At 43.1% G+C, this 12,098-nt stretch overlaps 2 protein-coding genes across 5 annotated transcripts; one reads left to right on the plus strand and one right to left on the minus strand.

The window, feature by feature from the left end:
- The first annotated feature begins 2,986 nt into the window (after positions 1-2,986).
- On the plus strand, positions 2,987-8,447 carry bik (BCL2 interacting killer). 2 transcript variants are annotated; one of them, XM_072709304.1, is made up of 7 exons: positions 2,987-3,322; positions 5,350-5,485; positions 5,580-5,614; positions 6,985-7,086; positions 7,358-7,489; positions 7,764-7,878; positions 8,022-8,447. In XM_072709304.1, the coding sequence occupies exons 4-7, from the start codon at positions 6,992-6,994 to the stop codon at positions 8,094-8,096; spliced, it is 417 nt and encodes a 138-aa protein (XP_072565405.1). In that variant the 5' UTR covers positions 2,987-3,322; positions 5,350-5,485; positions 5,580-5,614; positions 6,985-6,991; the 3' UTR covers positions 8,097-8,447. The 2 variants fall into 2 exon arrangements, with proteins under 2 accessions (XP_072565405.1, XP_072565402.1); XM_072709301.1 differs by having other exon boundaries at positions 2,987-5,485.
- A 263-nt stretch (positions 8,448-8,710) lies between these two features.
- Positions 8,711-11,448, minus strand: mcat (malonyl CoA:ACP acyltransferase (mitochondrial)). 3 transcript variants are annotated; one of them, XM_023795513.2, is made up of 5 exons: positions 10,846-10,983; positions 10,231-10,296; positions 9,860-9,947; positions 9,549-9,766; positions 8,711-9,203 (listed from the first exon to the last, which is right to left on the minus strand). In XM_023795513.2, exons 2-5 carry the CDS (start codon positions 10,231-10,233, stop codon positions 8,793-8,795), a joined length of 720 nt encoding a protein of 239 aa, XP_023651281.1. In that variant the 5' UTR covers positions 10,234-10,296; positions 10,846-10,983; the 3' UTR covers positions 8,711-8,792. The 3 variants fall into 3 exon arrangements, with proteins under 3 accessions (XP_023651281.1, XP_023651280.1, XP_023651282.1); XM_023795512.2 differs by lacking the exon at positions 10,231-10,296 and having other exon boundaries at positions 10,846-11,448; XM_023795514.2 differs by lacking the exon at positions 10,846-10,983 and having other exon boundaries at positions 10,231-10,839.
- Positions 11,449-12,098: the final 650 nt, after the last annotated feature.

Genomic DNA, 12,098 nt, shown 5'->3' on the forward strand with positions numbered 1-12,098 from the left:
TTCTATTCTTTCTATTTGCACAACTGCCTCTTAAACTGCTATCATTTGCACAACTGACCATATATTTATTGTTACCATGTGCACTTTGTACCATCTGCACTTGTCAATTTGTCTCTGGCCTTGTCACTTTGTCCTGTGTCTTGTTATCTGTCTTTTTGTATAGAATGTCTATAATTTTGTAACTGTATGGTTTGCACACCAGTGAGCGAGAAATGGCATTTCGGTTCTCCTGTATGTCTTGCACATATAATGTAAATTGACAATAAAATATCTTTGACTTTGACTTGACTTCCAATGAAGAAAATGAGATGCCGTGCTCCACTATGAGATGCCATTTCCTGTACAGAAATGAGATGAAATAATGTACCTCAGGGTGCTGCTATATGCAAGAAAGTGTACTTCTAGGGAGCCTCTGTAGTCGACAAGACATTAGTTGAATCTGTAAGGCTGCCTCTTGTTGTTTCCTTCAGGTTAGGTTAGATTACCCTAAGTTAGATTTATTTAATTCAAGTAGATTCAATTTATTTTTATATAGCGCCTTTCACAACAGAGTCATCCCAAGGCGCTTTACATGGATGTGTTGTGATACATTAAACATCATATTTAATATTAAAAGACCAATTATGGCCTAGGATGCCACAATAAAGTTTATAAATAAAATTAAAATGTAATAAATTCAGTCAATAAACGGATATTCTTGTTGATAAATAAAATAACATATTTTACATCTTAGTGGGGGGCACGTCATGAATTCGGTGCCCCTACCATTCAAACAGTCTGAGCCCGCCACTGCTTCTTACAAAAATCATACTTGTGTCATCAGTCTCGCAGTTTGTGATGTTTCGCGCCAACGCCAAATGCCATACACGTGTTTGCCACTGGAGGGCGCCACAAGCCTAAAAATGGAGTTAAGGCGCTCCGACTGAACCGAGTACTGGCGGCCGCTGCGGGTTGGCTTCTTGGGAAGCGCATTTACTCTTCCTAGAAGTACACGCCGTGTAATAGTGCATTACTATAAACACTATGATACTGGAAATATTAACTGATGGCCAGGGGCGTCGCTTGTGCTATTTTAGGAGGCTTTATCCCATCCCCCGGAAAGAAATTAGATAGATAGCTAGATAGATAGATAGATAGATAGATAGATAGATAGATAGATAGATAGATAGATAGATATAGATAGATAGATAGATGCAGACTAATTCGTTTAAATAGTGTGTTCTCGTTCATTCATCCATCAAATTATTTAAAATAATCGGAGCCTATGCCTATACCGGAAGTTACGGACGCAATGCAGGGAGCAGCCCAGGATGAGGCGCCAACCCATCGCACATGGAGCCTTGGCAGACACTCAAAGCCTGTTCCCAGAGGGGTGAGGCAACGGCTCTAACTACTGGTCCACCTCGCCTCCCATGTTCTAATTTATTTTCATTTAAATCAGACAGCCATCATAAAAGCTTAGCCCTCCATTTTCATAAATCTCTAGTGACGCTCCTGTTGATGCTTATGTCTCCCTTAAATCTACAACTACATCGATGACAATAAGCCAACAAGAATAAATGTTTGCAACAACATTGTTATAAAAATCATGCATTGCTCTTCTGTAGGTTACGAGATAAGCCGATTACAGTTTTTAAGGGCATTTGGTGCCAGCTTGCTGCGTCAATATTTCTTTACAACTTTAGTGTTTCTCGTCATAAAACACTGCGAACCACGTGAGCTGGGATTCCGGGAAAGCTTTGAGTCTCATCATAGTTTCGATCAAAGAAAATGATTGGATTACCGCGAGAGTGAAAGCTGTAGGAAAATGAATCTATCAATGGCTGGATAAAATAGTGCATCTTTGGCTACACTTTTGTTTTTATAAGTTTCTATTAAGAAAGACTGTGGATTTAGATTTCTAAAATCACGAACAGATAAACGAGACCATTATCCTAGAATGTACATGTTTTCAGTGGTCAGTAGATGTTCAAAAGTTCAACCTAGCTCATGACTTACCAGCGCCGGCTCATTCAGTCACCCAGAATGAAGGACACCATATGCACCAGCAAAAGAGAACATTTCTCAAATTAAATGTAAATCTCAGGTAAACGTGCTCGATCCAGGGTGGGACTCCTAACTTGCTTGACACCAAGAATCACCATTGAACAAATTTAAATTAAAATAAATAGTATGTAGCCTAGTGGTGTATTTATTATCTGGGAAGGCATTGGAAAGTTCTGTTATCATTATTCTTATAAGTTTGGTTCGATTTGTAAATAAGCAACAAAATATAAGTATTCATTATTATAACATAGCCTAGGCTGGCACAAATAGTAGTCCTACAAATAAATCCTATCAATAATTTTAATAGTGAATTAATTCTCATGGGTATCTCATTGGCATAGTTCCTATGTAGATGGGTATTTTTCCTGTTAGTTAATGGACCTTATCAAGTACCTATGTATTTCTTACCTGTTTGTACATTAATTAACATCGTTCAACAAATCGCGAATCAAACAGAAATTGCTGTTTATATTTTGCGTTAACACGACTTTCATGCTATTTTTACATAAACATGTATGTAAATCTGTACAGATATTATGAAGCAAGCAAAAGAGTTCATGAATTTAAACACGAACACTGAACCAAAGCGAAAAGGCGCAAAATAAACCTGGAACTAGGTGTAGAGTAATGACAATGGAAATGATTCGTTTACGGTTTTCTTTTTCGACTATTCCATGTATGATATGTATCGGTAATCTGCCCAACAGATCATTCATGTTCAAATAAATCGATTTAGCCTAAATATGGAATACAAGACGAAAGGCAGACATCGGGCTACGTTGGCGCAATCTATACACCGCTTTCTGTCGTGATAATTGGGCATAATTATAATGCTTTGCTCCCTTCATCGTTAGATTAAAGATATCATAAACGCCTCAAAGCAAGCAGGAGGGGAGGAGGACAATCGGAACAGGGCTTTTAGGGAGACCAGCATGGGGGAGATGACATCATCCTCAGGGGAGCGATCATACTAAAGCTGAAGACTTTCTGAAGCCTTCCCTACAAAGGGAGCGTCTCTCTCAGAATAAAACTGATCCTTTTAGATCATGAAAAAAATAACTGTCATCATCTCAATTTGCGTAGGAAAAGTAATGACCAGCAGCCACGCGAGTTATTAAACAAAGCCGTGTTTCAGTTTTATCCATGCTTTTGGCTGTAAGGTTTTGTGTAATTTTGGCGTTTATCTATTCATCTGAACCTAGAAACTTATTTTGTATAAACCTGTAGAAAAGCAAAACAGAGCAGACGGCTGAGTACAGAAACGATCCTCTTCCGGGTGAGTAACATCCCGCTCGTGCATTTTGTGGGTGGACAATATTATTTATCCTGCTCTTGTTTTCTATGGAACATTATTGTTGGCAGGACAAAGCAGGAAAGGTGTCTGTGACCACATTGGTACCAAATGACAACAATGTCGTCATGATTTGTGTGCATACTTAGAAATACCTCAGCTATTTCAATAATGGCAACATTGACTTTCCTCCAGTTCAATGTTAGTGTGTATTCAGGCAATACTAGTTACTCTTTGGTCCAGAACTATCCACGAGCCTATCAAGAAAATGGTTTAATCACTGAATTTACGTAATGTGTTTTTTACATGTTTGTATTTTAAATGTGTTGGAATATATTATTGTTTAGAAGTCAAACACCCAAGAACCAGTTGCTTACTAAGATGGTCTGTTCAGTGAATATGGATAGGTTGACAAAGTGGATATGATGGAAGGGAAGATATTATGTGTGTAGCTCAGTGGGCATGGGGTTTGTGGTCATGTCCATAAGGTCATGGGTTCAGGTCCCAATGACCAGGAGAGTAACCATATCACTGGTGGGCCCCTGGGCAAGGCCCCTAACCCCTACTGCTCCCGGAACACTAGCTGGGTTCAGGTCCCAATAACCAGGAGAGTAACCATATCACTGGTGGGCCCCTGGGCAAGGCCCCTAACCCCTACTGCTCCCGGAACACTAGCTGGGTTCAGGTCCCAATAACCAGGAGAGTAACCATATCACTGGTGGGCCCCTGGGCAAGGCCCCTAACCCCTACTGCTCCCGGAACACTAGCTGGGTTCAGGTCCCAATGACCTGGAGAGTAACCATATCACTGGTGGGCCCCTGGGCAAGGCCCCTAACCCCTACTGCTCCCGGAACACTAGCTGGATTCAGGTCCCAATGACCAGGAGAGTAACCATATCACTGGTGGGCCCCTGGGCAAGGCCCCTAACCCCTACTGCTCCCGGAACACTAGCTGGGTTCAGGTCCCAATGACCAGGAGAGTAATCATATCACTGGTGGGCCCCTGGGCAAGGCCCCTAACCCCTACTGCTCCCAGAACACTAGCTGGGTTCAGGTCCCAATGACCAGGAGAGTAACCATATCACTGGTGGGCCCCTGGACAAGGCCCCTAACCCCTATTGCTCCCGGAACACTAGCTGACCATGATTTCTGACCCTTACTTGTGTGTGGCTTTGGACAAAAGTCTCTGCTCAATAAATAATAAAATAAATGTGGTAGGAAATACAAAAACACCAGCAGTGTTTAAAGTAAATTACACTTAGTTAAGGTGAGGTAACTTGGAACCAATCAGTAAGTATTTGGTCTACATTTAAATGCTGAGATTAGGAGGCCTATAGTTGAAGGTGTATTTAACAGTACTATCAGAACAAAGACACTTTAGAATTACAATATTTAACAGATGTAGAAAGCATCTCTTGGGTAAGGAGGTAATATGAGTATTAAAAAATGGTTTAAGGTTTGCAGCTCTAATGATGCCTAATGAGGTTTTGAGCAAAATAAGTTTAAGCTGTCAAAGTTCAGACCTTATATAAACACTTTCTCATCAGTGTTTAGCAGATCATAGTACTGAGAGTAATAATTATGACATGATTGCAGAATGGTGGTGCAGTGCTTGGTACTGTTGTCTCACACCTCTGGGATTAGGTTTCAAGCCTGGGATAGGCTCTGGACCACCTGCAGCACTAAATAAGACAAGGGGATACAGAAAATGGATAAATGCATGATTGCACAATGGTATCTATAACTATAGTTCCATGACTAAGTGTCATTAATCTGTTTTTAATACGAGACAAGACCATATTTGCATCACTTGTTTATAATACATCAAAACTATTTTATTGTTTATTGTTAAGAAGGGTTGAAGACAAATTGTTTGGCTATTGAGGTTCAATATCATAAAGGTTAAATTGATTCTCTTCATCCGATGACTCACTTCACCTGCTTTCAGCCTCACAGCACACATGTTCAAGATGATTCCTGCTGACTTGCTCGCTGTGTCTTTATGGCCGATAGGCAAGAGTGCGCCCTCTTGTGGTTTCACAATTAAACACTCATTTACACTCTTCCTGGAGAAAGTCCCTTGGGCGTGGTCACAGTGACAGGGGCTGCTGTTAGTTACCTGAAAACAAGAAGATTAAAGGACGCTGCTGTAAGTACTTCAATGTGATTTAAAATGCATTATTACTATATGTTAAATAAAAATCAATGTGTTAAATGTAACCTTGTCAAATTTTGTGTGGTAGGGCGGCGTTCACTTTAATCTTCAACAAGCTATCAGGTAAGACCAGTCTTTTTCAATGCACCTGTCCTTTGTTGTTAAACAGAGATGGCTGCGGATTCGTCCCTGCTGGGGATATTGATTATGTACAGCATTATGCAAACCTTACATAGAAAGCCATCAGTACATGAACATGGTGATTTACAAAAGTTTAAATTAAAATAAATGCCATCCTTACCACCGCAGATAATCCCAGTTATAAATCTCATGCTGGTTCTGATTCTCAGTCTGGGTTTTCAAAAGTGAACTGAATTACCTCTTAGAATATTTATATTCAATTTCAGGTGACTGAACTGAAAACACTCCTTTTAAATACAGAAAGTATTTGATAAGTTGTCTAAATTTACTTATCTATATAAATATCTTAAAGGGTCTCACTTAAAGATTAATTCAAAAGGAAATTTTACTTTCAGTTTACCAAGGTAGGTGAGGAACCATCTGTTGATGAATGTTAGTGTCGCAAAGTAGTTAAACTGAACTGATGTTATTCAGTCTCAGAAGGGCTGCTGCTGAACCCTTGAAAACAGAAATGAGTTTTGTTAGTAAAAACATCCAGTAATATTAATCAATAAAGTAGTGTTGAGACTTGCATTACGTCATTCCGTTTGGGAGAAACCATAACCCTGTACACACAATGTACACATACTGCTGTAAACCCAACCTTAGTGATTAGACATTATCTTATCGATGAAGTTGATTTGTTACTCGGTTTTTTAAACAGCTGTTGATTTTTTTATAAAGCCTGGCACTTTGAACATTTAGGAGTAAATCCCACCAGTATCTCTCGCATTGGTGTGTGCCATGGATGTTGTGCGGAGGGCAGTAATTTGTGTAATGACCATGTTCCATTTGCATTCAAACCGGCTCTGCCTGGCAGACAGGACAAATAAGAGAGAAACATAGTGTAGAATTTTAACTATGGCTGTTGTGAGCATTTCACCATTAATGGGGCTGGGGGGGATCTAGCACGGCATTACAGGAAAGGAAAGTAAAAAACAGATTTTTTATTTTTTTTTGGAATCTTTGCCAAATGTGTAGCTGGGTACAGACACAAAATGAAATCGGATATTCTGCGGCAGCAGACGCAATCATCTTTTGATAGAATAGTGAAGTGAGCGACAGGCAGCTGTTTCATTTGCAACAAAACCGAAACCCCTTGGTCACGTGAGGCTTTGTTTGCTCACGGATATCGGGATGTTACAGTCACAGATGGCTGAAAGTCCTGTGTACAGTACGCAGCACACAGCATTCCACATGCACTCTTACCTCATGCCAGTACAAATATAGCTCGACATACACAGTACACAGGTGTCATGCGGTAAACAGACACGCAAACACAGGGCACCTGTACTGTGGATTATTTAAACCAGGAACAAGATGGTTGCTCAGGGGAAAGAACCCAATAAGATGAGGCGTCTCCAGGCTGGTTCCAGTGAGGCAGACAATGGCTTTCACGCTGATGTAGATGTGAGGTAAGCACCTCCCTCTCAGCAAGCATCCTTCTCATGCAGGCATGATGTAAACACCCCTCCCCTAATAACCTTCTCTCTGATATGGGCATGGATCTCCGCCACTCCCAACAACCTTCAATCTGATGTGAACATGAGATAAGAAGCTATAACCACGCCTTTCCCCCTACCTTCTGTGCTGTGACTGTGTATGAGGTCATGCATTCCTTTGCTCCCAGTTTGACCGTGTCACTTCCTGTCCCTGGCCCCACTTTGACTGTGAGCTGTGCCATAGGGCGGCGCGGCACATCGGCCAGCAGCTGGCTGCGATCGGAGACCAGCTGAATCGGCAGCTGAGCGACGCCCACCTGGCAGCATGGCTCCCAGGAGATATTGGCAATCTGTTGGCCAGGGGTGCCCCCTACTGGTAAGCCGTATACACCAAGCCAGCCCATCTAGGAACACTTGTAAAATGTGCTTCATTGCTGAAGAGTTGTGTTTCCTGGTTTATTTTTAATGAAGGGTTTTGGTTCAGGAATGTACAGATTTTCCTGAAAAATAAAGCTGATAAGAATTACTGCACTGAAAAATTCTGGTTTTTGTTTCTGAATTTTCCCAAAATTTCATAATATATTTTTATTTTTCAAACAGTTCCATGAAAAAGCTGCTTCAGTCACTGAACTCATGTGGCTGTATTTCAGGGTGTTTCCTGGTGTCTGGCGGGAACTGAACACGGTAACCACAGTGATCCAAGGGTGGCTGACTGAGCTGCTCTGCCGACAGATGACCCAGACAGTTGAGAGATGGAGAATTTGGGTTAGAACCTTCCATTCTTATTCATCCTGGTCACATGCTCCACCTCAGTCATGACCCAGTTCCATATGTGACACTTTTCTAGCACATTGCAAACTCCCTTTAGCAACAATGTTAGTGATGTGTGTCACTCTGTCACCACCCAGGTCAGTGTTCACCCCAGTGGGGGACTGGTGGCCTTGATCCTGCTGGTGACAGCAGCGGCCTGGAGCTACTTCTGAGAGGAGATGCGGAGACACGGAGGAAAGCGGGAAGGGTGGCGAAGGCCGGGCTTTGGCCGCTACGTAAACACCATCACAGGAAAATTAAAAAGAATATATCATAACAAAACCTTTTCAGTAACATAAAATGGAAAGTATTTAACATGAAGTGCTGGTTCACTGAATATACCTGTGACTGGTTCACAGTCTACCTTTATAATGACTGGCTCACATTATGGGGAAAAATTGGGGTAAAAACTTTTTTTTTTCTGTGGTACATTCTGCTGGGCTTGTTTACAATTCTCTACAGGGAGCTGGTTTTCTCCAGAGTAAGTTTTGTACAAAAATTGAAATAAATAAAACTGCCCCACATATATATATAAGTGATGATTCTTGAGTGAGAACAGCGCTGTCTGATGGCTGAGCTGAGTGGCGGTTCAGAGGCACTATGGGAGATCAGAGATTCCGCTTCCTGCAGAAGGTGCTGCTTCTGTTGCATAATGTATCTGCAGTGGCAACTTTTACACAAATGAGCTCTGTTTAGCTCTAATATTCTGATAACTATTTGTCATGCCTCTTTCCTTTAGTAGCTGTAGAAATTTCTGAAAAATGAGGTCTCTCAGAACACACAAAAATACCATCAAAGCTTTTAATTATCTTAAAAACACACACTAGATGTCTTCATATGAAATCACGCCTCATGTCTCTATGGTTACATCAGTCCTGGGGGGTGACGACGTCAACATGTGTGTAACTCCTGAAGGCCTTCAGGTTGCACCTCTGTAGCGTGGCCCCCAGCTGCCGGCCAGGCCCCACCTCGTAGGTGTGGGGGAAGCCCTTCCCCCGTTCCCTTGCATAGAGCTCCTGCAACGTCTGCTCCCAGCACACGGGCGACACCAGCTGCTTAGCCAGCAGCCTCCGCACGAGGGCCTCGTGTGCGTACCGCTTGCCATCCACATTGGCATGCACGGCCACCTGGGGGCGCCGCACCGTCACATGCCTCAGGACCTCGCGGAGCGCCTCCACCGCTGGCTCCATCAGGGGGCTGTGGAAGGCGCCGCTCACCGGCAGCGGCCGTGCACGCAGGAAGTGCAGGGCCCTCGCGTTCTCCCGCAGGAAGTCCAGCGCCTGGGGGGGGGACCCAGGGGTCATTACACGAATATTTTAAGGTGGAGGGCATAAGAGGGGTTATAGTTCATACAGTGGGGTCAACCTTATCATACCCAATCATATGTTTGAAACTGATGACTGACAGAACAGGGAGCACTTCAGAGGCCAATCAGCTTTCAGCTGAGGCCAGTACCTCAGTGGCCTCGCCCCTAGCTCAACCTGACTGCTAATCTGAGGTGAATGACAGGAGACACTGTGACAAAATAAGCAGGCTTATAGAAAATAAAAATGAGCTCTTTTTCTTTTCACTGCTAACAAGTAACAACCTGCTGTGCTACTAATAACAAAGGCAGGAACTGTCACCTCTTGGTGGCCGGCGATGACCCTGCCATCGGGGAACAGGTAGCTGGCGACAGTGCAGATGGGGTCCTTCACCCCCAGGGCCCGACAGTGCTCCCGTGCCTGCAGACAGGCTGCGCTGTAGCTCGCCTTGGGGAGACCCACCACTGACAGCATACCGCTCCGGGTGCGATCAGAGGCCTCCTGCATGGCTTCAGCTCGCACCTTCACCACATAGAGGGCTGTGGCGGGACATTATTTCACATGGTTTTCATAGATTCCAAAAGCAAAATTCAAATGAACAGCGATGCCCTGAACACATTCACATATCCTACCCTCCTCGAAATCCATGGCACCCGCAAAAACAAGGGCAGCAAATTCGCCCACGCTGAACCCAGCAGCCGCCACGCAGTTCTCAATGGCCTGAAAGCGGATACCGCAGAAGTGACTCGCGTGTTCTCAGGGAAACACTTCAAAAACATTGGTTACTGGACAAACGATTTTGGGGATGTGATTAAAGGGGATTGCTGGGTAGCTGAAATGGTGTGCATTACTTAACAGTAGATACACTGGTTGGGATTTAAATTCGGCCCCAGACTTTCAAAATGCACATTTTACTGTGTAGTAATGGGGGATCCCAAAGTACAGGGCTGAATTTTGATCCTAGTTAAGCCCTGCCAGTGTATCTACTCATGCCCATACCTACCATTCAGGAGACCGAGGTCAAGTCCTACGGTTAGGGTTCAGTTGCCTCCAATAACCACGATCCTGTCTGTGACACACATAGGAAGGGCTAAAACTTCTGACCTTGGTATTTTAAAAATCATAACTGCAGCCCTGTATCTACTGTTAAGTACTGCATAAACACCACAAACTCATCGGCCCACCGGGAAAATGCACAGTATGTCAGAGAGCCAGTATAGCCCTGTACACTAGTACAGCACAGCTACAATTTGTAATCCAAACAAGTAAATCGATTTATGAATAACTTTGGTCAGCTGGCTGACGTGAGATTTTCAATTCGAGACAAGCCTGCACACACATTTACGTGTAACACTTTTATTACCTTGGAAATAGTCTGCAGGGTTTGCATACTACCTCAGTGCCTAGCGATTAAGCCTAACTAATTTTAGATTTATGATGGAATAATATAAATTTGCCGTATGATTTCTAGCGTGAGAGCCTGAAAGTGTCAGTATAACGCCAGATGCGTGAGAGTTGGCAGCCCCGTACGCGGGATGTTCCATTCGCGTTTGAAATAATCAGAAAGTTAACAGAAGATGGCAATGACAGCACGAAAATATGTGGGATAAAAACATACTTCAGGCTTTTCACAAATCAGTCTCTCCACGGCGGCCAGCGACGTGACGAATACAGCAGGCTGGCAATGGACCGTCTTGTTCAGCTCCTCTTCAGGCCCATTTAGGCACAGTGACAGCAGATCATAGCCCAATATTTTCTGAGCAACATCGAACATTTCTCTTACGTTTCTGTACTTTAAAAGTCCCTGGCCCATCCCCACAAACTGACTACCCTGGCCCGGGAAAAGCAGTACCGAGCACTCGTTCGGTTTCTTCCTCGCTGGTTGCTTCAGATGATCTGACTCATCCTGCATCCATTCCAGGGTTAGAGACGACGATGGAGGACTTGCATTTTGAGAGAAACATCGTGCAGTACTTAACAGTGTCCTTCGCAAAAGGAGAGATGCGATGTCCACTCTGGGAAATATCCTCGTATTCTGGCAGAAAACTTTAAACGACATGTGTACAATCGGACGCTTTAGCATTCGTTGTCCGGATTTGTAACCAAAACAACTAAAGGCACGTTCAACTATCTAGTTTTGCATATGTTTGCTCATTTTTTTTTCACGAGTATCAACGGGCGCCGCCATGTTGGTCCTTCTGCGCATGCTCAATTCGTGATCACGCAAACCACGTAATTCTCAGTTATAAGCATGAAAATGTTACGTCTATTAAAGCAATAATATAGTGTGTTCTTATTTGACATTTGAAAAGAGTCCATTATCTGAAGCAAAAAACCTACACATGTCTTTCTTAAGGGCTGGATGGTTAAAGGCACAGGAGTAGGAATTAGATTTTGTGTACAGATGTATTAGATTTCCATCCATTCCCCAAACAGATATTGTTCCTCTTCAATATCAAACTGTCTCCTATACCCTTAGTCAATGGTATTTGGTCAGGAAAAGCTATTAGATGGTTATTATTATTGTTGCGTCCCAAGTGAGCTTGCTGGGGTGTTTCGACAAATTTTCAATCTGTCTCTGTCCAGTGCTGGGATTCCCTCTTGTTTAAAAAATGCATAATCGTTCGTATTCCAAAAATATCCAGCCTCACCTGCCTAAATGATTATCACCCATTTGCTATGACCTCCCTTGCACTGATGAGCTTTGAGAAGCTGGTTAAAGATTATACCTGTTCCACCCTCTCTACAACCATTGATTCACTTCAGTTTGCATATCACATGAATCGTTCCACCGATGATGCCATGTCCTACATCCTTCAGAACATCCTCACTATGGGAATCACAGGGGTAACTGCTCTGCTCTGGACCACA

The sequence above is a fragment of the Paramormyrops kingsleyae genome, chromosome 1, assembly GCF_048594095.1.
Source record: "Paramormyrops kingsleyae isolate MSU_618 chromosome 1, PKINGS_0.4, whole genome shotgun sequence".
NCBI classification, from domain to species: Eukaryota; Metazoa; Chordata; class Actinopteri; order Osteoglossiformes; family Mormyridae; genus Paramormyrops; species Paramormyrops kingsleyae.